Source organism: Fusarium falciforme, chromosome 12, assembly GCF_026873545.1.
Source record: "Fusarium falciforme chromosome 12, complete sequence".
Classification (NCBI taxonomy): domain Eukaryota; kingdom Fungi; phylum Ascomycota; class Sordariomycetes; order Hypocreales; family Nectriaceae; genus Fusarium; species Fusarium falciforme.
The window spans coordinates 1,535,717-1,562,717 of record NC_070555.1 but is presented as its reverse complement, the minus strand read 5'-3'; the positions used below and the strand labels follow the sequence as shown (position 1 = coordinate 1,562,717).

Sequence of the window (27,001 nt, the reverse complement as noted above, 5' to 3'; positions counted from 1 at the left end):
CGACTGCTCACTGCCGTCAGCCGTTTAAAGTTTGGCCCTCTCCCATTACCCCAGGTTTCGCCCCGGGGGTACCGGAGCCGGCCCAGGATCCCCCCTGTCGGAATAATAGCCTAATGATCAGGAGGTGTCGCCGATTCGGCCCTGCTGAACTAAACCAGACAAAGTCTGAACACCCTTCAGGGCACGCGCAAATCCGGGGACGACGTTGGGCGGGCAGTCTAGGCCGTCTGGGGCCAAGGTTCCGCTTCCATGGAATTGGGGGGGCAGGAGAGTCTTCAACATATATAAAAAGAGTCGAGGATCGAGTACGACGCTGTCACCAAGTCTCTTCTTCAACTCCTCTGCATGCCTTTTGCAAACAATGGCTTCTAAATCTTTTGACAAGACCAAGGTGGAGCATGGGGATGACATCCACGACGTTGATGTGGTTGTTCAGCTTGCCCACGATGTTGAGAACCAGGACCTTTCGCCGTGGACTCCTCGCATGTTTCGGCTTTACTTGGTTCTTGGTTGCGCCTATCTCTGTGGCTGTCTGGTACGTTGAAAAGATTGAATTAGTGGTAGAGATGGAGTAGCTAACACTTTGTCTGAATAGAATGGTATGTCAATTCGCGACATCACAATCCGCAACCCCTCAAGCCAAGATTTGGCATCCTAACGTGTTTCTCTTAGGCTATGATGGATCGCTCATGGGTGGTCTGAATGGAATGGTGTCCTATCAGGATTACTTCGGAATGTAAGTGAGCCCATCAAGGGTGGAAGCGCCTGGCTAATGCCGCGTAGGTCTATGGAGGGCTCTACCACCGGCATCATCTTTGCCATGTACAACATCGGCTCTGTCGCCGCCGTCTTCTTTACAGGTCCCGTGAACGACTACTTTGGTAGACGTTGGGGCATGTTTACAGGAGCTGCCATCGTCATTATCGGCACAGTTGTGCAGGCGACTTCGGCAGGCCGTGGCCAGTTCCTCGGTGGACGCTTCGTTCTGGGCTTTGGCGTCAGCTTCTGCTGTGTCTCTGCGCCCTGCTATGTCAGTGAGATGGCTCATCCCAAGTGGCGAGGCACCTTGACGGGTCTGTACAACTGTACCTGGTACATTGGCAGCATCATCGCCAGTTGGGTCGTTTACGGATGCAGCTTCATCGACAGTAACTCGGCCTGGCGCATTCCCATCTGGTGCCAGATGATCACCTCCGGTATCGTTGTTATTGGCGTCTTTTTCTTGCCCGAGTCGCCTCGTTGGCTCATGGCTCAGGATAAGCACAATGAGGCTGTCAAGGTGCTTGCTACCTATCACGGCGAGGGAGATGAGAACCACCCCATGGTTCAGCTTCAGATGAAGGAGATGATGTCGCAGATTTCGGCCGAAGCGACCGACAAGAAGTGGTGGGACTACAGTGGACTCTGGAACACGCATAGTGCTCGACGCAGACTCATCTGTGTTCTTGGAATGGCCGTCTTTGGACAAATCAGTGGAAACAGCTTGAGGTGAGTATTCTTCTGGCATTCAAAGGCAGCGCACTGACTTGGTATCAGCTCGTACTACATGCCCGTCATGCTTAAGCACGCCGGCATCACCCAGCAACACAAGAGGCTGGCTCTGAACGGCATCAATCCCGTTCTCTGCTTCTTTGGCGCTATTCTCGGAGCCCGACTTACAGACGTTATCGGACGACGCCCTCTCCTGCTGTACTCGATCGTGTTTTGCTCATGCTGCTTCGCCATCATCACAGGCACCAGCAAGCTCTCTCTCGACGAGCCGAAGAACACGAACGCCGCCAACGGAACCGTGGCCATGATCTTCATCTTTGGCATCGTCTTCTCCTTCGGTTGGACGCCCCTTCAGTCTGCATACATTGCAGAGTGCTTGTCCACCGACATCCGCGCCAAGGGCACAGCTATTGGCAACTTTGCCAGCTCCCTGGCCTCGGCGGTCATCCAGTACAGCAGCGCTCCTGCCTTCCAGCACATCAAGTACTACTTCTACCTGGTCTTTGTGTTCTGGGATCTCTTTGAGGCGGTCTTTATCTACTTCTTCTTCCCCGAGACCAAGGATCGTACTCTGGAGGAGCTGTCTGAAGTGTTTGAGGCGCCGAACCCGGTCCACAAGAGTCTGGAGAAGAGGGATGCTACGACTGTCATGAATACGCTCAATCTTACTGGACATGGCAAGCTTGAGGCTTAAGCAATTACTTGGCGGATCTGATTGGACGGTGGTTTATAGGGCTGAGAGTAATGCGGAGGGTTGGCATGGGTAGTTGAGTTGTTGACTGTCAATATGAAGTATGAAGCATGATAAAAAGTAACAAATTCGCAATTATGCCAACGTGAATTAGTAAATCTCAACCAAATCGAGTTTGGGGCTCAACTCTGTCGTTCACTCCTCATTGCCATTGTCAAGTGAATAGCATGTGGGAGGTGCGATTTTGTTGTGGTTGAGATGAAGACTTAGATGGCAGGGAGCATTCTCCAATGGACATTATATGACTCAAGCAACTGTCCCTTTCTCCTACCCTGTGTCTTCACGGGGCGCGTAAGAACCGCGCAAAATTGGAAAAAATTACGGAGTAGAAGGCGGCTCCAAAGGTGGACAGCAACATAGAGGAGATACGAGAAGCACAAGCATGGTGGCCGCCCATACACGAGACCACTCACTCTGGGCCATCACCAACACAACCCATTGCTGCTCGTCTAGCACCTCTCACGAATGCCCTCTCACGACACAAGAAACAGAAACGAAATTCCCCTCCGTCGCATGACCGTCAAACTTTGTCAATTCCCTCGGCTTTGAGGAAATACGAAGCCGAGCAACCAATCGTCTCACCCGCTTTAGACTGGGGTAACAAGCCTGGGGTCGTTTTCACTGCCGCTCCAATCTCGACGCTCAATTGGCGCCGGTCCGAGCATCCCCGGCCTTCTCCTCATTGTCGATCCACTCACGTCCTTCACATGACCTTTCCCGTTATTATGCGCTTCGTTCCCCTCGCGTTTTCTCGTCGGCCCGTGGCGGAGCGAAAGCGGATTTTGACGCGATGGAGCAAGTTGACGACGGATTGAACGACTCTGGCAACTGGCCTGCAAGGAAGAGGCTTCGGACTTCGCATGCGGTACGTTTTGAGTTTATAGACTGTGTGCTGATCTGAGCTGATGCGACACAGTGCGATGGGTGTCGGACCCGTAAAACAAGGTCCCTGAACCCTCCATCCGAGACTCCCGTTATCAACGTATCTCTGACTCGGTTGATAGATGCGATGGAGGCCATCCTTGTGCCACGTGTGCCGCTGCGAATCAAGAGTGCGCATATGGGTCTGAGGCAAACTCGTAAGCATCGGATGGACACCGTTCATGTCGCTGTGTAGTAATAATGGCACCTCAGAAGAAGCAAGACCGATGTAATCCTGGAGAGCGTTCTTCGAGTGGAGAGATCCCTCCACGAGCTCAAGTCCAATATCGTGAGTCAAGCTTCCGTTATCAGCGCGTGCATCCTCTGACCCACGTTGCTCCCAGTCGTCGATCAGTCCTCAGATTACCAGTCAGCCCCAGTCTCAAGCTTCGCCGCAGGATCGTCGCACCAATTCTTTCTGTGGCTCAACACCAGACGCGAGCCTGCGACGGAGGAGCTTTGCTATCCATACCCCTACCAGTCAGGACTATCGTGAGAATGGCAACAACTTTGAGAACGCCGTCTTGGACTCGATGCACACTTCAACAACAGAGTCTGTCCTGCAATGGCCGCACTTTGATGTCTTTCCGCAACTACGGAGCGACGGAATGTCGATATTCCACCTTGAGCAGTCTCGCACTCCATTGGCGGTCACATCGAACCCGATATATCCGTATGTTGATGCCGATGCTATCGACTCAATACTCGACTCATTCGAGCACAATGTGAACTTTTGGTATCCCACAATGTCGCAGAGTCAGCTGCAAGCGATAAGATCGACAATGGAGAATGGGGTGCCAGCCGAAGACACTGTCCACTGCTGTCTCTGCCTGCTGACACTAGCGTTGGGATGTGCAAGCCAGTCCGTCGCTGGCCTACGATTTGCTACCGACTCTGAAGATGGAGAGAAAGAAAAAAGGCTTAGGAAGCGTAAGATGGGCGACGTCTACTTTCAACTCGCTTTGAAGAAGATACATGTCGCCCATCTTCAGGTGGATTCGGAGACTACACAGTGTTTATTCTTTGCTGCGTGAGTTGACATTCATGTCCTTTCGGCTCAAGACTGACATTTCGCAGTATCTACTTTGCCTCACTCGTTCGGCCTCTTCAAGCTTGGGAGTATCTAAGCGCCACGGCAACGAGATGCATGCTTCTCTTGTCATATCCCTCAGACAAGCCAGATGTTGAGAACGACGAGCGGATTAGAAGAATATTCTGGTCTTGTTACATCCTCGAAAGGTACTACTGAAACAACAAGAATGGGCGCCTTGGCTAATACACGCAGCGACTACATGGCCGAGTTATCAGCTTGCCCGCCCTCTGGAATTGCTCGGGTCGAATCTTCTGTCCAGCTACCCAGCGTCTACGACACGCACACCTCAGACAAGGAAGAAGAAGAATCATCGTTATACTTCCTCGCCTGTATCAGTATGCGGCGTCTTCTCAACCGAGTTCATCAGCTCTTGTACGCGCGAGACTCGGGTGCCGCATTCGACCAATCTCGATTCCCGAGAATCGTAGCCGAACTACAACGTCAACTAGACGACTGGCGCGACGTGTTACCAGCATCCTTTTACTTCAGCATTGACACAGAAGAGACTACCACTGAGGCTGGAGGGTTCCTTCGACAACGTTACTTGACATGCAGGGGGGTCATCTACCGGCCGTATCTGATGTGGATGCTAAGTGACCATGTGGGTGTGAATGACAGTGGTCTTGCTATCCCAGAGGCTTTGACCAACTCTAAGGCATGTTTGGATGCCTGCTTGCTGCATGCGCTCAACCTACGAGGCTTCTCACAGACGGTCATGATTGACACCTGGATATGTTCACTGTCGTAAGTGTCTTCTAATCACAGTCTTTCTCCCCATGTTAGAACAGTGAATACTAACCAAGCTAGTATGTCGGGAGCAATGCTCATACTCCTCGCAGCCTGTCAAGTGCCTGCTTTGAAGGATCTCATCAGCCATCGTGTCACTCGTGTGGGCGACCATCTCCAGCAGCTGTTCCACCACTGGCGCAGCATCTCTTTCGGAGTAGATTCGCCGAGCGTTGAGCGAAGTTTGGGGTTGATCGAGAAAGCGGATGGGTATATCAAGGAATCATGCTAACCCTTAATGGTTTTATAAGCCCGCTAACACCATGAGAAGTAAATATTGGCATGCTTGGCGAGAGCTGATACTGTTTAGGCTTGTGAAGCACACATTCCATGTCTGGACAATGGCGAGAAAAGGGGGTTTGTAAATTAGCCTTATTGTATTCTTTCTAATTTTTCTCATAACTGGAGTGTATAAGATCTGGAATCCAAAGTGACACTTGTCGAATCGAGTGAAGGGGTCAACTGGTTAAGGGGGTCCTTTTCATCAACGGCCTAAGTCAATCGTTCCGTGCCTACCCTAGAACAATCTGTGATTCTGCCTATGATTCGAGAAATTCTTGTACAGTGCCGCGGAGCAACTTCTTAGGCTGTTCTAGAAACGCCGGTAATGAGCTAAAAAAGAGAATGTTTCAATATCGTTATGAATTGGATGCAGGCCAAGGGCCGCTGCTTGCACTGAGTGCCATGGCACCGTGGTCTGGGAAATAACATATAAACGCGGGCTCGGAAGGTAGAATTGTCTCCTAAAACAAATCCCTAGAGATTCTTTCAATGTCGCTTTGAGAGAGAGTTGCGCCTTCAATTTACCAACTCACCTGCAAATTGTTGGCTGTGGCCTGGACTAGGTAGTCCTCGAAGCGAAGGTCTCCTGTATCACAATGACGACAATGACATCATCACTTTGGAATCCACATTCCTGCAATATAACTATCGAAGTAGGACAACCTTTCCAGTGAACTCCCTCTTCTAGACCTTAGCATGTTCAGTGGACGCTTACCAAGAAAGGTCCAACTCGGGTGTCGCACCTTATCCTCACAGTGCTGTCGAGTCTCACGGCCCTTCTCTACGCAAACACTACTGCATCACCGCTCGCATCTACCATCAACCAAGATGAGCTGGATGGACAGCTGGAGCCGGCCCTCCAAGTCCCAAGCAACGCCTGCACCCTACTACTTACTTCCCGGGGGCGACACGACGCCATACTGCCACTCCTGTGGAAGGGTGATTAGCAACCGACGGACAACGGCAAAGGCCAAGGCCAACGATACGCCTGTCAAGTACTGTTCGAGTCGGTGTAGGACAAACAAGCCAGGGAAACTAGACCGTGAACTCGAGAGGACGTTTGTGCAGTTTCTATCCGCGGAGGACTGTGGCCAAGCGGAAGTGAGAGGAAAGATCAAAGGGCAGGGAGGAATTCGATCGAAGAGGAAGGGCAAACAGAGCAAAGGTGATGACCGAATCTTGGTCCCTTGCAGCGCTGTCGAGGACCATGTCTTCGGGCCTCATCGATCGTCGATGGAAGAGTCTGAGCCCGAGAGCGAAGACGTGACGGTAGATACACCAGCGCCTCGACTACCGGGACCTTGTGAGGCGGAATCTTCTGGAGAAGACATGGGACTTTTGGGAAATCTCGAGGGCGACAAGAGTATCGACGGCCACACATTGGCATGTCTGGCAGTCCGTAGCGGAACACGTATTCGACCACCACAGTCAGTGTCCGAGGTAAACGGGAGCGTTGGTGGCGAAAAAGGGCGCGCAGAGAGGATTCAAGAGACAGAGGCCATGGCCGAGAAACGAAAAGAAGGCCAGAAAAGAGCAAAAGAGAGGGAAATGACAAAGTGCGCGGCACGAAGAGGCGTCGTCTTTGGGTTCCTCGTTGGTGAAGAGAGACGACTCTGCGAGGCTGTTATGGCGGGAAAGGTCGTGGAGCCGAGCTTTGCCAAGGGAGATTGGAGCATCAGATGGAGAGAATGACCTACGCCAAGAGGGAAAAAATCTCCTGACGAGGTAACGGGCGCGGCAACTGGTGGCTTGGAAACGGCGTGTCAATAGTCTGGGGGTGTGATGCAGGTCATGAATGAGGCTGATTCAAAAGAAGAAGGTCGTTATCTTTGCCACAGCCGCCGCAGCCGCAGTGATCTACTAAGAAAGAGTCTAGAAGGCAATCAAAGAAAGGCCGAGTTTGAGAGCCGCCTTAGCAACGAACATGGTGTGCTTCATGTGTCAACGACGACTCAGGCAAGCCTCGGCTGTAAATACCTCATCAGCTCTATCGAATTCATGCATGCGACCCCTGACCCAGCTCAAAATCCGGACGCATTCCGCAGAGCAAAGATCGCTGATACGAAGCGCGGCTCCGACGCAGATAGCGGAGGGACCCGTCATGGGATGAACTAACACGTGTAACGATCGATCGGACTGGTTCGTCTCATGTTCATTGACTCGAAGGGATGAAGGAATTGTGATCGGAAGCGGCCGCTGAAGGAAGAGTCGTGAACCAACACATTGAAGCTTTGGGCTGCGGCTAAGAAAAAGGCGTTGCTAGCCGATCCAGGGGTTAAGAAAAAAAAGTGGTGACATTTGAAGAACTCGGTCCTTTCTAGACAAGGATCAGGGCCTCTAGGATCATGTCAGGGCTTTTGCTGTCAGCCGATTGATGGCTTTTGACGTTGCAGAGCCCCAGCTGTCAACTTGAAGCCCAACGGCCCACGATGGGCAGAGATTCGTGATGGAGAATTTTTTCTTTTCTGGTGGGTTAGAGTCCACTCATGATGGTATGAGGGGCCCCAGAATCTGGGGTTTGACGGTTAGAATCTGGGGGATACACATCTAGAAGGAAGCGATTTGTAAAAGAAATGTCTGAAGACCTCGTAATGCAATGACATCTGAGGTTCTAGTATGTAATGGCTTGCTCGATCGGGCAGGTCAACACTTTCCGCCCAAGTCCGTCAACGCCTCATCGCGCCAGGGTAGGGCCAACAATAGCATGGTTATCTGTTGGTCCGGATTGCACATCAGGTACCCGGAAGGATCATCGATCCAGGCACTCGGGTGTTGGCTGACGACGCCTCCCTGGCCTCACCTGTGAAAAAAGCCAGGATTCAAGGCCTTCATTTCGATTATCAGTGGTTCAGAAAATATCGAAACGTCGTTCCGTGGTGGCTTGCCTCGTCAGACGCACGCTACGGATCGCCTCCCGAGATTCTCGGCATCCACTCGAGCCCCTGGTCCTCGCGCCACCTTTTCAGCTGAGATGCTGCACCACATTACCACACTGCATGATCCCCAAGCCGGTACGTGCTGGTGTTCTGGGCCGAGAACGAGAACGCTCCCGTCGGCTTCTAGAACGAGACCGGCTCCTAATTACCACCCCTAACCGCCGCCCTCAAAATCAGGATATTTGGCGTTTGAGACTTCGAGGCGTTTGTCGACAGTCTGATTGTCAAAGGCTAAGGGTGACGGACGCATATGGCGGCAGCCTCAATGTGGCTGTACTGTATCGAGGGGTCAAGAGGTTACGCTAACCTGCCCTTGTGGAGTTTTTCGAACCGAACTGTATCTCTGTCATTATCTCTGTTGACGATTTCAGCTTGATCTTTATCTCCGAAGATCATGTCTTAAAACAAAGCTTGATAACGGGGAACGTCCGCTTAATAAAAAGACACTTGGACCTTGGGGACCCTCTTCTGTTATCGGACCTTGCTGGACGGGGACGCCGGATACCTTCTACACAGGGCTTAGCTAGCCCCAAGCGAAACTGACGTTAGCCTTGGCGTGATTTAATGCCCTTGGCCAATAGACGACCCCAGAGCGATCAGCGAGTCAGTCGAGTTCTCGAATCCCGGCATCAACCAATGATGCCCTCAACGAGGGCCCTGGGAGCCTCCATCAGCTACTGCGTAGGCTTGTTCCCCGGATTTTTAGCAAATGGCGCATTGTATCAGTGAAAGGGGCCTTCTAGACCCTCCCCCACGGGTGCACTAAGCTGGGGGTGAAAGCGACTGACAGGTTTTGCCCAGGGGTTGGTGGTCGACGTTGAGTCCAAACCCGTCCCTGCGTTCAAATGCAGATCATCCCCGTCATCCAGAGAAGCGCCGTGCCTCGACGGCGTTCATTGCGATCACCGTTTTCTATGTCACGCCAAGTTACATGAGCACCAACCTTACGGGGCCGTCATCGTCGTCGCCATGGCTGGATACCAACTCAACACTTATCTGGCCGTCAGCATCACATGGGTCGCTGCGCTTCTTGCTCTGATTGCGAGAGTGTTTGCGCGACGCATGACAAAGATCCATTGGTGGTGGGATGACTACCTCTGCTTGGGGGCCTTTGTAAGTTGCATCGTCACTTGTTGGGTATTGACAGAGGCTAATGGACTCTAGGTGTTTTGCTGCTTCTACTGCATCGTCTTGATAACATGTAAGGCCTCTCGTAAGGAGTGGGCGTCCTCAAATGCTAATGATTCTTAGGGACGGTCAAGTGGTACATGGGTCAAACACTTGAGCCATGGCTGAGCGAGGAGAAGAGAGAAGACATTCTGCTTCACTCAAGATTCATGCAGTTCCTCGTCTCTCTTAGCTACAGCTACGCCATCGGCCTGTCCAAGCTGTCGATTCTTCTTTTCTACTGGCGCATCTTTAAGCAATCTGCCATCCGAATCCCCATCCAGATTATGCTCGTAATCACAGGCATCTGGCTCATCCTCCGTACATTCATGGTCATCTTCCACTGCGTCCCCGTGCAAGCATACTGGGATCATTCTATTAAGAATGCCACTTGCAATATCAACGACACACAGTTCTTTTTTGGAACTTGTCTGACGCATTTTGTGATGGACGTCATCATCTTGGCTCTTCCCGTTATCGAGGTCTTCAAGCTGCGTCTTCGACTGGGGCAAAAATTCGCCATTACGGCTCTCTTTATCGTTGGCTTTATGTAAGTGCCTTTGTTCCATGTTGAAAAAAACGAGGCTAACGTATCAAGTGTCTGCCTCGCTTCCATGTTTGTTATTATTGAATCGATCCGATACGACACAAAGACAACACAGATGCCGCGAGATATGGCCCTCAACGACATTTGGGGCTGCGTCGAGATTAATATCGCCATCGTCTCCGGTAACTAGCCCCGAGCCAATACTTCACCCATGAACTATGCTAACCTACATGTCCTAGGTTGCTTTCCTTTACTCCGACCCATCTTCCGCCATATCCTACCCTCGTCCTTCCTCAGCTCTACCGGCAGCAGCCATCCCATCAGCCGATCCACACACGCCATCCGACTTACAACCCTCAACAGAACAAACAAAGAAAAGGAGATTGACGAGTCGAGTTCCACACACAACCTCGCAGACCCAGAGCACGGGCTGGCAGGCACATCAGAGTTCGAGACGATCGACAACAAGGAGGGCATCCAGACTGTGATAACGAGCCAGATGCAGGGCTCCCGTCTATCCCGAGACCACGGCGATGCGGGAATCTACGTCCGAAGCGACATGGTGGTGGTGGAGGAACATACTTATGCAATGAAACGATAAAAGGGTGGTTGCGAGAGCCGTCTCGGATACTACGTTTTTTCTAATCAGTGACTTATTAATTATTGACTTTTTATTAACTGTCAGATTCAGGCAGACCGTTCCCAGACACACTAGGCGTAATAGGGGAGGATGCATTTCAGGGCTCACAGGTGAGTACTTAAGAACTTAACATAGCAACTGTAGTCTCTCTCGTAGTATCCTTGCCAGTCCCAGCGCGCCACCCCCCTCTGCTCAGAGGGAGCATGCGCTTTGTCTTTTAGATAGGTAGTTACAAATGACCTTGTTGACTTTGTGACTTCTCTTGTTATAGACGGCACCTCCTTTCTTCCTGGGGTCCTGGCTTATGTCTTCTAAGTCCCCGAAATACCATCAAGCTTGGCCAATCCGAAAATGCCGTCGGCCTTGTTCATCGCTCTTGAGTTCTTCCATCACCGTCCCATCAACACATCGCACCACTCGAACATCTCCAGGAGGCAGAATCACATGTAGGTTCTTCCAAGGCGCCTTGAAACCCGATTCCTCATGCCTGAAAAACTTGACCTTGACCTCTGCGCTGTCAGCCGCATAAGAAACCTCATACTTGGATATCCTGTTCTTCGCCACAGCCGAGACGCCATCGTCTTCATACCACGCGTTGTCGTACCACTTATTACCAAGGCCGTCCTTTGGTGGAAAGATCTCGACGGCTCGGTAGTCGTCTAGCGGTAGTTGGGCAGGGTTTGTTGTTTCACCTGGTGATAGTACTTGGACGTCTTTTCCAATCTGGATAGCTGAGCCGACCTTTGCGAGGACAGGGATGCCGGCACCATGCCACTCGGCATCCAATGTAACCCACTGGCCTGCTAACAGGTGTTGATAAGGGGCGTTCAAGTTGATGAATCCATCATCTTTATCAGAGGCCTTGGGGAGGTATACTTGTGCTTTGGACGCACCGGGCTCAAAGACACCACCGATCAGCAGACAGTCACCGAGCCAGTATTGTGTCTCTCCATCCATGATCTTCTCCGTCCAAACCTCTGGATCAGCTTCATAGCCCCAACCGGTCCAGCGCTGCGGCGGAATCGCATGCTGGTGACTTTCCAACATGAGAGAATACAGATACGGCATCAGGGCATAGCGGCGCTTGATGGTCTTTCGAACCAGATGCGTGATCTCGGGATACATCCAAGGCTCAATGACATCGCCAACTTGGTTGTCGTTGCCGGTTTTGAAGCAGTTGATGGCGAAGCGAGGTGAGTAGATGCCCTGTTGAACCCAACGTACGAGGAGCTCAGGGGATGGCTGGAGTCCCTCGAAACCCCCAATATCGTGACCATAGCATTGCATAAGAGACACACCCGCGTTGAGAGACAAGGCGTTGGCGCCCTTCATGCTTGACCAGCTGGTGACGTTGTCACCGCTCCAGGAACTACAGGCGTATCGCATGGTTCCAGCTGTGGCGCTGCGAGTGAGAACGAAAGGTCTCACATCTGGATCAGCGTCGACCAAGGCATCGTGAGAAGATTTGCCATGGAGTTCGGTCTGAAGACTCCGACCCCAGAGACCAACTTCTGGGCGATATCTGGCGGCTTCTGGAATGGTGAGGGATGGCTCAGTGAGTGCGCACCTCCACTCATCGTCGACGATGACGTATTCGTTATTGTCATTCCACATGCAGTCGATGCCTTCTTCGCGTAGCTTCTTGATGCCCTCGTACCACCACTTGAAGCCAGCCGCCGAAGTAAAGTCAATATGGCCACCCAGACCGCTTTCACCTCCTCCGGCACTCCATAGCCTGGCGATGGCGCTCTGATTGGTATGCGGGTCTGTGAACAAGGCACCAGCATCCTTCAGCTTCTGGTACTCGGGATGGTTCTCGAGGATGTAGGGCTTGACGTTGGCAATCAGTCTCATACCAAGCTTGTGGTATTCTTCGATGAAGGCCTTGGGATCCGGAAAGCGGTGGTGGTTCCAGGTGAAGACGTTTCGAGTCTTGGGAGGATGTTCGGAGACAGTGTATCCAGAGGACATCTGATAAGCGGAGCAAGGGATTTCATTCTCCTTCATCTTTCGTGCGAGTTCAAGAAGCGCCTCGGATGCTGGAGGATCGTCAAGCATTGAGTACTTCATGCCTCCAGAGAGATAGCCAAAAGCCCAGCGAGGAACCAGCAAGGGATACCCGGCAAGTCTGGCATAGGTAGTGACAATGTCCTTTAGCGTCTTCCCAACGATCATGTACTCTTCCAACCCGCCATAGTCTTGGCGAAGGACCTTGTAGTGACCCCACATGCCATCCATCTCGGACCCAATCGAGTACTCGCCTCTGGCATGGCTGGTTGAGAAGAGCGCAACGCAGCCCTGAGGAGTAGCGTTGATGAGCAGGGGGATGTTCTTGTATAAGGGGTCTGTCTTGTAGTTGTCGTAGCCAAAGCTGTCAGTGGCAGAAAGTTGGAATCTCCGGCCAGAGAGATTCATTGGAGCGGCCTTTTCGCCAAGCCCGACATGAAGAGTGCCGCGGTTGTATCGGGAATAATGTCCCACTCCTCCGCCGTTGACAACATAGGCGCGATGAGGGAGATCCTGGTGGAGGGGTGCCTCATTTGAGTCTCCGAGAGATACGCTGACCAGAGGGCATGAATCACTCCAGTCCACTTTGGCGCTGATGTCTCCAATGCGGATTTCCTTGCTCGATTCTATCGCTTGGACGTTTATTTGAGTATCTGATAGGTCTTTGGTGGGTGTTGGGATGCTAGGATGAGGTGGCAGAGGGTGACTGTCACTGATGTATGTTGTTCGAAAGACATTGGGGAAAACAGCCTCGAAAGAAAAGTTGAATGGGAGTTCGGGGTCTTGGGACTTGAGATGCACGGAGGAGCTTGCCTCACTGCCTTGGTCGGTTTTAGGACGCAGAGTCCAAGATGAGGGGACGCGTTCGTGCTGAGGCATATTTGCGATGTTACCTTGATCTGAGCAATAAGTGTCCGCCGCATCACACCTGGACGGCCTCCTGCTTAAGTAGCATTTGTACTGCTACACGCATCCTCTTGAATGATCACTCCTCTCCTCGCTGCCGAACGGCCATTGAATGGTCGTCTGCATAAACGTGTACGAGGGATTGGCTACATGGCAATGAGCCCCGCAGAGTGTGGATTTGATGGCGTCGATTGCAGCCAAATCTGAGCCGTAGCGTGAGGGGAATGTTCCATCAATGGTGAGATAATCTGGCATTTTGATGCTACATGAGGAAAGGGAGATGTTTCAAGGCCATTGAGGTAAGGGTGCATGGTGATACGGTCAAGATACAAGAATAAAGTCTTTGAAACGGTCATGTCTACTGTAAGAAATAAAGAATATGACGTCTATAGGGCTGAGGTATATCCCGACTTGCGAAACGAGAAGGCTTCGACCTCTCTCCACCATCCACGATCGTACCTCCAAAGGTTCAACCCGTTGACCGTCCCTCGACTATCTTCAAAGCTATCCTGCAGCTCCTTCAGACACTCTGCCACCCTCGCCTTGTCATCTTCCTTGTTCATAATGGTGTAATGCCCCCTCCATCTTTCCTGCTGGTCCTGTCGACTGAGAAAAGGCTCCCATTTGTCTCTCAGCTCGGATCGTAGCTTTGCCGCTTTCCGCTGTCCCTCTGATATTCTGATTCCAACTCCCTTGCCCATCTCATATATGCCTTCTTTCTTAACCGTGATGTCGAATTTTGTGGTGTATTGTGATATCTCCGCAATGTCTTGCTTCAACTGGTGCAGCTTGGAGCCGGGCAGAGCGTGAAATAGCGTGACATGGGCCTCTACCTTCAACAGGCGTGTAGGAAACCACTGTCTTCGTAACGCCGTCATTGCCTCATAGTGAGCATCGTCGGTCCAGAGTGTCAATACATAGTGATCTTCCTCTTCTGTTGCTGTATTGGGCCGGTGGTTTTCGCGACGTTCATGTTGAGGGTTGGTTTGGTGCTGGATGCTGGCTCTGGAGCTCAAAGTTGGCATTTGTTGTCTCGACAATGACTGCATTGACGCGGCATCTTTGGGGCATGTCATGATTCTGGCAAAGGCTCTAAGAGATGGACAAGAGTTTCGAAAATGTGGCATGCTGACGGGAAGAATGGTGATGCATGTCAGTTGGTCTTCGATGCCGGGCCCGAGAAACCCGCTTTTTACGCGTACGAGTCCTGACGTCAACGATCGGAGTAGCCAAGCCAGAAACAGACAATGATTGGAAATCCAGGAGTAAGTAATGAGACCTAAAACTGGGTATCTAGGCCAGGTATTTCACACTCTACTTGAATATTTCACCCGCTTACTTTCATGTGGGTACATCACAACAGGACCCAAGCGAATGCCCTATGCTTTGCGATTTCCTACATAGTAGATCGCTAAGACGCCTCAACTAGATACATTCTGTTGTCGGCCAAATAAATCCAGCACTCCCAAAAAACACCTCTAGAGCCTCTAATCAGCCGTGAGGATAGGCCGTTGCCGACCTATCACTACCTGGAGACGGCCGCCATAGCCTTGAGGAAGGTTATCCTCTCCTCCATAGCGCGCCGAAGGTCGTATTCTGGCCTGGTTGAAGTGACAACAACTTCATCACCAGGCTCTAGTAAAATGTTTGGCGCTGGGCCTACAATATCTGTGAGGGCCTTGTGAAAAATATCCCTGTCCGCAGGTTTGATGTTACTGAACCTGACAATGTAGATGGGAGGCCCCTCGTTCGTTCCGGGCATGCTGCTAGGCGGTGGAAAATATTGGTAAGGAAGGCGAGTGTGGAGGTGAATTGAAAGCTGATATTATACGAGGGAAAGTCTCGTTACTGGGCTTCCAAAGTAGAAGCAAAGAGCAGGTGGTGACCTGGCTTATATATCTGGTAATACTTGTCTTTTGTTGACGTTAATTCCCTTTGTAGTGTGGCTCACTGTTAATATTATCACTGAATCCGTTTGTAGCGAAGCCACTCTGGAGGAATGAACAAGAGGTTGTCGCAGAGGGGACGATAATCCCCTGGGTAAAGCACATTACTTGAAGTGACTGCAATGGGTTCGTAATAGATCTTGAGGGGTTTCCATATTCACTGTCTTGAGGGGGCACTGCAATGGTGAACCGCAGAGTACACTTTACTTCACTATTTCAGTGACTTATTCGCATAGATGGAGAAAGCAATCGAATGTGTGCGCTTGGGAGTTTCTGCCTAGTGGATGGCTAATACCTGTGAACTACCAAAGATGCACATGATTGTTGACCGAACGAGCCGGACACTCCCAAAGCTGCCCCGAGATTCTTTGATCAGACTTTTGGAGATAGAACTTTGCTCCGTCCACTCCTTCCTGGGAGGAGTGGATGTCGAAGGAGAACTACTTGAGCTTCTCCTTCAAAGAGCGCTTGAGCTCCTCTGATTCCTTGTACGAGGAGATGATGTATTCTTTATCAACCACATAGAATGTCCACATGCCTGGTTGCCCAAGACTTCTCGTAGTGCCTTGGTGAGACGATCGTCATTTCCGACCTCAGTCGTGCTGAGATAGACTGTGTGGACAGGGGCGGGCATTTTGATAGATAGTACCTAGGTAGAGAAAATTGATGAAATGTTGACTATTGCGATGAGTTGAGGATTGATCTGATGCGAAGGAAAGTTGTTTTGCTTGTAGAAGGAAAGAGCAGAGGCATCTGGGCTTGCGGCTTTTATATCTGTTCATTCTAGATCATCTCTGGTCACTGACACCCGCTGGCACTGATTGATGGCCTAAAGATTGTCCCTGAATCCGTTCATAGCCGGGTGCGGCTGTGAAGGTATCTTATCACAGAGCAGAAGATGAGCTCTGAATAAGGCAAGTTCCTTAAGGCAGCTGGATATTAGTTGTTAATAGGTTGCTATTATTAGTCTTACTAATATTTCTTATAGAGGTTATAAGCCAGTCTTATTTATACATGTTTATACAGGTACCTCTCTTAACTATTCTCTTTTTCCCTTATTATATGTTTTAACCCTAGTATTTATTGTATTTTTGACATATATTTTTTACGTTTTGCCCATTAACACAACGCGTACATGCTATGCGCTCTAGAATTCTACCTTTTTAATAACTAGTACGCCTTGACTAGTGCACACATAGCAAGTAGAGCAAGAATCAAGGCCGCCACACCTCATTACAAACCTGTGCGCAGCCACATAGCAGCTTGACCTCTTCACTCTCTTCTATACCTTTTACTCCTGACAGGTGTTCACTATTAGGGGCGATGTCGGGAGTGTGAAACTCATTTGACCAATAACATTATGTGTTTTCTCTTACATACGTAGTAGCCCCTGATCTCCTTAGCCGACCGGTTCTGAGCTACCAGCTATGGTAGCTGCGTTCCTCGACTTTTGCTATGCTACCCTGGGCTGGGCTGGGGTATTTGCTGATCGGGAGGCTCATGACAACACCCTCGGGAGGAATTACCTCACCAGCAGCACCAGTCTTTTGACGTTCATCCATGATGCTCTTGACCTCCTCAAATGTCTTGTACGTGTAGGTGATGTGGAATTTATTGTCAAAATTTAGATTTGTAACACACCACACGTTGGGCCCGGCGAGTTTCCGTATTTTTTGAACGAGGTGGGCGTGATCTTTAACCATGGCTGTGCTGATCATGAAGAGTTTGACGGGAGTTGGGGTCGTCATCTTGCTGAATAGTCAAAATAGTTGGTCAAGAATATGTATTAATATTGATTGCGAAGTTGATATAGCGTAAAGGGGTTGCTATTGCTTGAAGAAGAAAAGAGTTGGGGGGATTTGGCCTTGGGGCTTATATATCTACTGATACTCAGTCTTCAGTTGGTCACTAATGCTCGCTGGTCATGATGCATTGATTGAATAGTGTCGCTGAGTCCCTTTGTGACAAGGTGTAGCTCTGAAGAGATGAGAAGCGGGTTGTCATAGAAGGGAGATAAGTTCCTGAATCAAGTAAGTTCTCCTTAGTGACTATCAGCCTGATACGCTCAAGCGGGTTTGTATTCACTAACTGCCTGGAGAAAGTACGACAATGTGGTTGATCACAGTGATGTCTTCGATAGGTCCATCTGTCATAATATCACAGAACACATTTATCAGCAAATCACGATATGATTACCCACTACCGTGACATACCGTAACCTAGCGGGGCAAGTCAATCACAGCTGAAACATCGTAGTGAAATGCTACATCACATTGACATGAAGGTGCGGTCTTCACTTGGACTCTCCTGGACGGGATCGGACACTGGCATGATTCGACTCTCCAATTCTCCACGAAGAAAGTCAAACAAAGGTTGGCTAAGTAGTAGTATACACCTTGTGACCTCAAACGTCTTATAAACAGTTTATTATAATCTCAATCAGTCTACAGCCTCCATGACCAACCCAGCAGTATCTAGCTAGCTTTCCCAATACAGACACGTGCCTACACTTTCTGCTCCTCAGGACGGGTGGAAGGTACATCGAAAGTGCGCTGAGTCTATGGGCGTGGTCTTTTATTTCGGGTACCTATGTATGGTTCGCATTTGGGAGTCGACTTCTTCCTCGGCAATCAGCTTCAGAACGGAGGTCTTAAGCTCCTCTGGGTTCCTGGTTAAGTAAATGATGTACTCGCCGGCCTTTTCACACGTCTGCACGCACCAAATTTCCTTGCCCAGGAGAGTATTTATCGCGTTCGAGAGGCTCCGTTCAGAGGGAACCGAGTGAAAAGGGAGCTTAAAAGTTGTAGTCTCAGGTCCAAAAATTATGCCATGCATTTTGCTAGCCGGCAGAAATAATCGGCGAAGAAAGCAGGTGATTAGGTGAGTAGTCAAGTTGAGATTTGTGTTATGTAAGAGACGATGTTGTTTCTTGTCGAGGGAATGGTTGAATGGGGACTTGTCGTGATATATAGGTATCCATGCTCAAGTCATTAAGTCACTGACTCTCGCTAGAGACGATGTATTGTAAATCTGTTTGAAGCAGGTTGTGGCTCAAAGGATACGTAGTAATTTGCCACTGAATAGAAGACAAGTTGCTCGAAGTGACTCAGTTTTTAGAACACCAAAAGAGATTGTTCTTTCCTCACTGTCTGGCGTAGGTACGGTAATCACAGCTAAATCATCATCGCATAATGCTGCTTCCCACTCAAACTCTGTTGGACTTGCCTGAAGGGCCAGAGTCTGGCATTAATTCACTTCTTAACGGAGGAAGAAGGCAGGGAACTAATCCCTCGGGTAGAGGAAAGGTAGCATCTTGAAACAAAAGGGCAAATAGAAGCTTTCTAATATTTATTAGTACAACAGCAACCAGAGGGAATCACCGGTCTTTACTTTCATAGTGGCACCTGCGAAGAATACTATTTTTTGCTGTGGCAACCAACTGCCTTTCGAGGCCTCATATAGAAACACAATTTCACACTCCATGCTCACCCACACAGAGATTCACGTCACTATCACGGGCTTATAATTTCTATCTAGTGGATATTTGACACGTCTGGACTAAATACACATCCTATTATAAGCCAAGTGAATCCAGGACTACCTCATGAGTCCCGTGCAGCCATTTCAAGATAGATCATCATCCATCCGGACCATCTACTTCTTGGGGGCAGCAGAGGGCTGAGGGGTAGGGGGCGGCGGGGGAGGGGGCGGTGGCAGGGGTGAGCTTTCCCGTCTTGTTCGTGGTTGAGCCTGGGGCTTTTGGCGTCTGGCTCGCTTTTGACGCCTGGCTTCTTTTGGCTGAGACTGCGGCTCTGGATAGTTGGCTTCTTCCTCAGCAATGTACTTGAGAATTCCCGCTTTGAGCTGCTCTGGATCCCCCGTCGTGACGATGACGTAGCTGTCGCGCTTCTTGACATAGGAGATCTGGTATTGCAGCACCTGGGTTCTCAGACCTTCTTCAATGCATTTTTTGCAAGAAGCCTCGCTGGCAGGGAGTTCAAACGTTACAGTTTTGGGCCCGAAGATTCTGCTACTCATCTTGCTGGATGGTAGATACAACTAGGTAGTGGAAAAGGTAAGTATTGAGATGCGTTGAGAAGTTGATGTAATGCGAGTGGGAATGTTGTTGTTCGTAGAGAATGCGAGAGGGGGGCTACCTCGTGCTTTATATCTTCATACTTTGAACTTGCTGCTCACTGACGCTTTGGCGATGACGCACTGGGATCCTCTTTGGAGCAGGTTGTCACTCTGAAGGGCCTAGTGGTGAGTTATTCGAGGGCAGGGATAATCCACTGATTGGAAGGCAAGTTGTGTAAAGTGAATCTTGGTTTGGGAATCCCTGAAAGGTTCTCTTTACTTCTTGCGGTAGGTAGGCACGGGTGAATCGGAGTTGGAGCATTATCGCCACTGTCACTACAAAGGCCACCCTTGAGAGACGGGTGTTAGCTCGATTTCATCCTTCAAAGAGGAAGATGGGTGCAGGGCGTTGATCCTTCCTTAGCAAAAGGGAAGATGGAATCTTGAACTCAATATGCGAACAAAGGTTTATGTTATTCATGCCCCTTTCGGCTTCATCTTATTGAATGATTGAACCCTTTATTGTCACATATTAAGATGGTTGAGTTCAAGTGAAGGTTTCGTACTGGTAAATTCTCCCCAGCGAAGCGTTGATACGTCTCGACATATACAACGGCCTCTAACTAGCCGTTCTAGGATAGGTCATTATCCATTCACTTCTTGAGAGAGTTACAAGATGAAGGGCAAGTGGGTGAGCCGGGCTTGGATGTCGCTGTACCCCGTGCCTCGGGCAATGGCCTTAGACGGACGTCAACTGCAGCAAAGCACTTCTGGAGAGATGACCTGAGCCTTTTTGGGTTCTCGGTCGTGTAGACGGTGAATTCTTCGTCTTGCTTTGAATAAGACCATTTGTCGCCGAGGAAACCCCCTGAAAGTTGCAGTGCCCAAATTACGTAGAAGTTGGACAGGCTAGATGGCACCCCCTCTAAAACGAACTTGAAAGAAGCAGCTTCAGGCCGTTCGGACAAGGGGACTTCCATGTTGCTAGATGGAGAAAGACTGGAGAAAAAGAGCAAGTGTCGAGATGAAGTATGAAGTTGACTCATGTGAGAGGGTATGCTGGTGCTTGTGGAGGGAATGATATGAGGAGGGTTTGCCTCGTGATCTATATGTATTTACCTCGGAGGCATCCACGCTCGGATCTCTGGTTGGTCACTGGCACTCTCTGTCGATGATGCATTACTCCTCCATTTGTGGCGGTGCTTGGCTCTGAAGGGCTGAGTAGTAACTTGCCACCGAATAGAAGACAAGTTGCTTCACGTGAATCTCGGTGTTGGACTGTCTAAAGGGGTTCTCTTTACCTGTACCTTAATCACCATTCAAGCATTATCGCCAAGTCCATTACTCTGGGTCAAGGGCGCGTTTTCCCGTCCGACTCTACGAAACTCACCCTCAAGAGACAGATGTTGGTAGACTGTCAAACATACCAAGACCACACAAGGCTGTACCAACACCAAACTCGTCCCATGGTTGCATTGGCAGCTGACACATTCCTTATGCCCGAAAGCGGGATGTGCATTAATCTGCCGTGTCTCACCGCCCAATGTCACCGAAGCCCGATAAGCCACGATGCTAACGGGCGCGCCGAACTCGCACCAGGACATCACACACACCATCATCAGCCTATCTCCCGCCAATAGATAATGGCCGACAACCAACAGCCCTCGGGATCAGCTCCCGAGGCATCTTTCGCTCCCTTCCAAAAACTGCCTCCGGAGCTGAGATATCGCATCTGGAACGATGCGCTGGCCGTCACCGCCGAGCAGCGTCTGATACGTCTTAACATCCACGACCGGCGTTATAAGACGCATCATTCATGTATCGCCGTTCATAACCGTTTCTGTGGGCAGCACACTCCATGCAAGACATACATCAACGGTCAACCGAGTCGCATCTCAAACTGCATGATCAACGGTTACTTTGCGTATGATCGAGCGGATTCCGATGGCCCAGAAGACCCAAAGAGAAGGGCAAACCTCAAAAATATCGGACTTTCCTGCCGTGAAGCTCGGTCGATGGTTGTCTCGAGGTATCCCGAGACCGTGAGGGTTTATCGCGGCAGCTATCTTCAAGGGGAAGGCACACGTTTTATTCGATGCGGCCCAGCAAGCGATGTTCTTGTCATCACCAAGATGCCAGTCCATAATTCGCACCCTCACCCCTCTCCGGGTGGAAATCCTTTAGTGATTATGGAAGAACGTTCCCTTTCGATGAGATACCCTCGGGATTCCAGGCTCTTTACAGAGTTTCGTCGCATGCTCTCAAGTTTTCAACATGTCGCATTCCTACATCAAGGACATCGCCGAAGATCTTTCCCCTTGGACCTTGCGAGGTCAGAAGATTTCATCAGTCTTCTATTCTACTTTGAGTCACTAAAGTCTCTGTACCTCTGGCCGGACCCTGATCTTTGGCCCGACGTGTATGAGAACGTGGTCGAGGTGGAGAACATTGAGGATCTCCGTATCCTGGACTATGAACCTCGATGGGACATAGAAAACACGGCGGAGGATATCATGAACAAGTATAAAGCACGAGCCGAGACTCAGAATGCGCATTTCGTCGAGGGCGAGGAGCACTGGATCCCGAACCCAAAACCCCTCGAGAAGATTGGATGCTACGCTGCAGCTGCTTGGTTACCGAGACGGATTACAGAGGATGAGCTAGATATGGGGATTATGCCGGGTATGCCATCGGAGGGTGATGACGATCCTGCGACGTACGACTTTTCCACGACGACATACTAGATAATACATGGACTTGCGGCGTTTTACGGCGTTGGATCTGTTATGATGACAAGATTGAATGAATGATTTGTTCATTGCTATTGACGCCGACATTCTGGAAAACAGTCTATGAATCGAAAAGACGTGACTCCTTGCGGTTCAAGGTCGACCCAGGGCTACTCTAACTTGCCTATTTGCAAACCTCCTCTGTATTTGATGAGCCGTTTACACCTGGAAGCATTTCCTGTTCTCCCCTCCAGGTAGCTCGCCTCGTCGTGGTGACTAGATGTGAGCTCTCGTCGACCTTCTTCCCTCTGACCCACGACCAAAAGAAAACGCCCTGGTAAATGACGTTTGACTGTTCGTCTTCGTCGGATGCATCTGTACTGATGTAAACGTTGCCGAGAAAGGCCGAGGCGATAACACACTGTGCATTATCAGCAGGTATCCAAGATACAGGTTTGTTCCTTGGGGGCTATACCAGCACCATGAAGGGGAATATGGCAACAAAGGCCAAAACGATGCCTTTCTTTGCCCGCTGTCGTAAATTCTCCATCTCTTCCTCACCCATATCAGAGAACTCCGTAAAGTCGTAGCCTGCCGAGTCTCCAAGGTCGCCCACGCCAGCCACGTTGTTCAAGACGGTGGTCATAATAGTCAAGCCCAGTGTACCACCAAATGGGTCCGAGACTTCCATTAACGAGATGACAGCTGCAATTCTCTTGGGAAAGTAGGCCATGCCGTGTAGTGGAACTGGCATTAGACGAATACCTATACCGACACCTGTCAATACCATCATGCCGTAGACCGTTGGATCGTGCTCCTTCCACAATGCCCATGCTAGTACGCCAAGGCCTATGGCTTCGATAACAGCTCCAAGCATTATTGGATGCCAGGTCTGACGGGGGGAGTAGTTGCACATGAGAATCGCAATGAAGACCCCAGCTAGTGATGGTTAGTACTTGCGTGCAGTCAGGAGGCTTGAGGATGCTGAATCTTGACTCACTTCCTAATCCTGGAACGAAGAATAACAACTGCCGTCCTGCCTCGCTCGGAAGCAGCTGTTTAACCATAGTGAAGTACAGGGTGCAAAAGTAGAGCACGGAGTACATGGCCATTCCAGAAGCGAAGGAAGTATAGAAAAGCAAGCCTATGTCACGATTCCTGAGTACTTCCCACGGGATCATGGCCTGTTGTTGTGGGAACTTCCTCTCCAATATTCGACCTGGAGTCATGTAGTATTGCCACAGCACGAATGAACCAATAATGAGGCCGCCAAAGACCAGGGGCACAATAATGGCTGGGCTGTCCCAGGCGTATGTTGATCCGGCCCATGTGAATGCGAGGATAAGCAAGCCAAATCCAAAAAGGGACAGAACTTGTCCTCCGATGTCAATTGTCTTGAGACGCTGCTTGAAGGTCGTTCGACGGCCAGTCTCTGTCGTCTCCTCGAGTTGTGGGATAGGTTGAGGTCCAAGCAGCTCCTTGCGAAGAACGATGAAGGTAATGATACATCCAGCAACTCCGATTGGAAGTGTGATTCCGAAACACCATCGCCAGTTAGTGTTGGTCAAGTAACCTGTATGCTCATATCAGACACTTTTCTTTCATGGAGTGTCACTTCATACCTCCAATTACAGGCCCGACTGAGTAGGAACTGCCTGCCACCATGGAAAAGATGGACCAGTTCTTTGCATCCTCTTGTAGTGACACTTTGTCGGCTACAATAGCCCGAACAACCACATTGATACCAGCGCAGCCTATGCCTTGAAGTGCTCTCCCAAAAAGCAGCATTGGAAATGCGTTGGTCGGTGCGCCTGTACACAGAGCGCCGCCAACGATGGCGATAATCATGCAGGCCTGAATAGATGCGTGTCGACCGAAAATGTCAGCCATCTGGCCCCAGAATGGAATGAAAGCGGCCGCTGTCAAGTTGAAGGATGAGATGATCCAGTTGAGCTGAGACAGTTGGTCAAAGTCGTCGGCGATCCATGGCAATGCGCTGGCGATGATGGTGACGTCGAGGGCCGAAATAGCAAAGGGTAGAAAAAGTCCGAGGATAATCTTCCACCTGTACTTGAGCTGCTCTCGCCTTTCTGTCTTGCAGGACTGGCAAGGCTCGGCTGTTTCGTTACCATGGCGGCATTTTCGAGTTTCGTCTGACATTGTGGCTGATATCGACGGTACTGAAATTCTGGTGCTGTTTCTTTCGAACCTGTGGAAGTGGCATTGGGATATCCAGACGGCAGAGTGGTTATGGCCTTGGCGTATGGTCTATGTGAAGCCCTAGAGGTAGAGGGCTGTGATGCCGCGTTCTCTTATGCCCGATCCTAGAAATGACCATGCCGTCGGACGAAAACAAAACACTGTTCCCTTGAATCATATTTATCTAGGCAGACGTAAATTGACAATGACCAAGACCCTTCCGGCATATTTGGTGGTGGCTGTGCTCCTAGACAATCAGAAGCTTACGGCTACAACTATTGGCTGACAGACATCCGCCAAGTGACCAAGCTCTGGGCACAGAGGACGTGGTTGGCCCCTCGTACGCATCGTATCAGTCGCCAAGCTCTGGGGCGGATGGTTAAGGCCCGAGCTGACAGCCCTACTGCAACATGCTGAGGTTGGAAGATGAGGCCTCCGTATTTGGGATTCAGTACGTATCAATGTCCTGTGACAGCTACCTTATGCTTGCGACTTCCAAATCTCAACTCACTTTCTTTTAGTCTCCCACACGTGCTTTCAGCTCTGGGTTTCTTAGAGTGCTAGGCTCAACATGATCAATTAGACCTCTCTACAGGTTCATCTGATACTTGGGATGTGTTCTGAGCCTCTCCCCGTACTTCATCGTCAGCCAGATCATGGGCATCACTCCCAACGCGATTCCAGCAAGCAAGGTATTGCCCCAGCCCTGATCAAGCTTCTGATACATCTTGGGTCCTGCCAACGGCAACAGGGCACCGCCCATGCTCCTAAAGACCGTTGTGGCAGCCGTCGCACTCGCTGCGTGAGCTGGATACGCATCGACCAAATACGACGCGACGGGAATAAAGACGGTGATGACTCCCACTCCAACGAAGAAGGTTCCAAGCAGAGGAACAAACCAATGTACGTAGTACTGCGCCGTCCAGCCGTAGATGATTAAGCCCAGAGGAATCATGGCTGTTCCGGGGATCATGGGAGGAAGTCGATACTCGGGCTTCATCTCTCCTCCCTTGGCCATTCTCTTGACGATGGTATCTGACGCCGTGCCAAAGACGGCAACACCCGCAATTTGGCCGACGCCGAGTCCGAAGTAAACCAGTCCAACGTTTGTCACGATTCCGTAGCGAGTCACGAAAACTTCTGTTAGGGTGGTGAACAACAGGTAGAGGACTCCATACGCGACGGCGGCGAGAAGTGACAGTCCTTGAATTAGGGGAGACAGAGCGAGCATCTTGAGGGGTCTGATGATATTCATGAAAAAGAATTGAACAGGAGATTGGCTTGGTTCGTTGTTGAGCTGAACGTCAGGTAGGCCAGCCAATTTTCGTAGTCTCTTGGCTTTCCACCTGAGAACCACTGGGGGATATGTTTCTCTCAATGTCAACAAGCTGATCCCAAAAGCAACACCGGCCTGTTTCATGGTCAGTATGCATGTGTCGGGACACTGAAGGGTAACAACCGACCATGATAGTAATTAACCAAAAGTCCCACCTCCAACCTGCCGCTCGGGAGAGATATGCTCCAATTGCCGGTCCCATGCATGGCCCAAATAAGACAGGCAGATTCATCACCGCCATGGCCTTTCCGCGCTGTTCTTGCTTGAAACAGTCTCCAATAGTACTTGGACCGACAGTGAAAGCACATGCGCCCACTGTACCAGTCAGAAAGCGAAAGGCAATCAGCATGGACATGCTATTTGCCATTGCGCACCCAATGTTCATAATGGCGAAGAGGGCAGTGCATGTGTGATAGACGACCAATCGACCGTAGAGTTCGCTGCATGGACCAATGAGCAGGGGGCCGAATGCGTAGCCCAGGAGATAAATCGACACGGCAAAGGAGCCAAGATCCCGATTTGTCGTCTTCATCTCTTTCATGACTTCGTCAATTGCTGGGGCCATCATCGACGAGGCGAATGGTCTGAGAGATCAATTAGTCTTGGCAGAGAAGCACAGACTGGGGAGAACAAACGTCATGAAGCTCAACATGGAAACAGTCAGAGTAATCCTCCATTTCTTCGTCTGCGGCCAATTGACTGGCTTGTCAGGGTCATCAGGGCCATCCCAGTCGACCTCTTCAAACTCGGTGACTTCCGGGGATTCGCCCTCGCTGGAATCTCGGCCTGCCTTTTCAACATCATGTTGGGGGTCCGCTGTCGGGGTATTATCTTCCGAAATAGAGAGTCTTCGGGACGTGACAATGGTGATTGAGTTTCTAGTATCGGATTTGAACAACATGCTGGGCGACTGACATCTCAATTGCTCTTGAACGATTGAAGATCTAAACAACAAAGGAGGAAAAATTCAAGATCAGAAGAGCCCCAATCGCTCGGCATCGACCCCCACGAACCCCCATAGCGGAGTCCTGATCCGTAATCAAAGAGATAACATTGTCGGTACTGGGTGTGATTGTGGTAATTTGCGGGGATTGGATGGCGCAAAGAGGGTCTGATATCACAACAGGCCCAGGGAATAAGCCGCCATCGGATCCGATATTTCCAGTCGGCAGAGTTGTTTCCGAAGC

General features: G+C 50.3%; 10 protein-coding genes across 10 annotated transcripts; 5 read left to right on the top strand and 5 right to left on the bottom strand.

Moving 5' to 3' along the window:
• Positions 1–361: 361 nt before the first annotated feature.
• Positions 362–2,185, top strand: NCS54_01427700 (MFS domain-containing protein; the record flags this gene model as incomplete). Its single annotated transcript, XM_053159433.1, has 5 exons — positions 362–535; positions 596–599; positions 673–736; positions 784–1,488; positions 1,537–2,185. 5 exons carry the CDS (start codon positions 362–364, stop codon positions 2,183–2,185), a joined length of 1,596 nt encoding a protein of 531 aa, XP_053015408.1.
• Positions 2,186–3,032: 847 nt separating this feature from the next.
• NCS54_01427600 (Zn(2)-C6 fungal-type domain-containing protein) lies at positions 3,033–5,274 on the top strand (the record flags this gene model as incomplete). Its single annotated transcript, XM_053159432.1, has 7 exons — positions 3,033–3,107; positions 3,188–3,321; positions 3,377–3,452; positions 3,508–4,193; positions 4,241–4,402; positions 4,449–5,000; positions 5,064–5,274. 7 exons carry the CDS (start codon positions 3,033–3,035, stop codon positions 5,272–5,274), a joined length of 1,896 nt encoding a protein of 631 aa, XP_053015407.1.
• A 749-nt stretch (positions 5,275–6,023) lies between these two features.
• Positions 6,024–7,016, top strand: NCS54_01427500 (Hypothetical protein; the record flags this gene model as incomplete). Its single annotated transcript, XM_053159431.1, has 1 exon — positions 6,024–7,016. The coding sequence occupies exon 1, from the start codon at positions 6,153–6,155 to the stop codon at positions 7,014–7,016; it is 864 nt and encodes a 287-aa protein (XP_053015406.1). The 5' UTR covers positions 6,024–6,152.
• Positions 7,017–9,229: 2,213 nt separating this feature from the next.
• Positions 9,230–10,575, top strand: NCS54_01427400 (Hypothetical protein; the record flags this gene model as incomplete). The annotated part of the gene is made up of 5 exons (XM_053159430.1): positions 9,230–9,373; positions 9,425–9,461; positions 9,512–9,977; positions 10,026–10,156; positions 10,214–10,575. The coding sequence occupies 5 exons, from the start codon at positions 9,230–9,232 to the stop codon at positions 10,573–10,575; spliced, it is 1,140 nt and encodes a 379-aa protein (XP_053015405.1).
• Positions 10,576–10,944: 369 nt separating this feature from the next.
• Positions 10,945–13,500, bottom strand: NCS54_01427300 (Gal-mutarotas-2 domain-containing protein; the record flags this gene model as incomplete). The annotated part of the gene is made up of 1 exon (XM_053159429.1): positions 10,945–13,500. The coding sequence occupies one exon, from the start codon at positions 13,498–13,500 to the stop codon at positions 10,945–10,947; it is 2,556 nt and encodes an 851-aa protein (XP_053015404.1).
• A 413-nt stretch (positions 13,501–13,913) lies between these two features.
• NCS54_01427200 (Hypothetical protein) lies at positions 13,914–14,660 on the bottom strand (the record flags this gene model as incomplete). The annotated part of the gene is made up of 1 exon (XM_053159428.1): positions 13,914–14,660. Exon 1 carries the CDS (start codon positions 14,652–14,654, stop codon positions 13,914–13,916), a length of 741 nt encoding a protein of 246 aa, XP_053015403.1. The 5' UTR covers positions 14,655–14,660.
• Positions 14,661–19,127: 4,467 nt separating this feature from the next.
• NCS54_01427100 (Hypothetical protein) lies at positions 19,128–19,511 on the bottom strand (the record flags this gene model as incomplete). Its single annotated transcript, XM_053159427.1, has 1 exon — positions 19,128–19,511. The coding sequence occupies one exon, from the start codon at positions 19,509–19,511 to the stop codon at positions 19,128–19,130; it is 384 nt and encodes a 127-aa protein (XP_053015402.1).
• Positions 19,512–21,193: 1,682 nt separating this feature from the next.
• On the top strand, positions 21,194–22,294 carry NCS54_01427000 (Hypothetical protein; the record flags this gene model as incomplete). Its single annotated transcript, XM_053159426.1, has 1 exon — positions 21,194–22,294. The coding sequence occupies one exon, from the start codon at positions 21,194–21,196 to the stop codon at positions 22,292–22,294; it is 1,101 nt and encodes a 366-aa protein (XP_053015401.1).
• A 169-nt stretch (positions 22,295–22,463) lies between these two features.
• On the bottom strand, positions 22,464–24,439 carry NCS54_01426900 (MFS domain-containing protein; the record flags this gene model as incomplete). The annotated part of the gene is made up of 4 exons (XM_053159425.1): positions 22,464–22,700; positions 22,755–23,218; positions 23,280–23,852; positions 23,902–24,439. The coding sequence occupies 4 exons, from the start codon at positions 24,437–24,439 to the stop codon at positions 22,464–22,466; spliced, it is 1,812 nt and encodes a 603-aa protein (XP_053015400.1).
• A 628-nt stretch (positions 24,440–25,067) lies between these two features.
• NCS54_01426800 (MFS domain-containing protein) lies at positions 25,068–26,715 on the bottom strand (the record flags this gene model as incomplete). The annotated part of the gene is made up of 3 exons (XM_053159424.1): positions 25,068–25,889; positions 26,050–26,398; positions 26,450–26,715. 3 exons carry the CDS (start codon positions 26,713–26,715, stop codon positions 25,068–25,070), a joined length of 1,437 nt encoding a protein of 478 aa, XP_053015399.1.
• Positions 26,716–27,001: the final 286 nt, after the last annotated feature.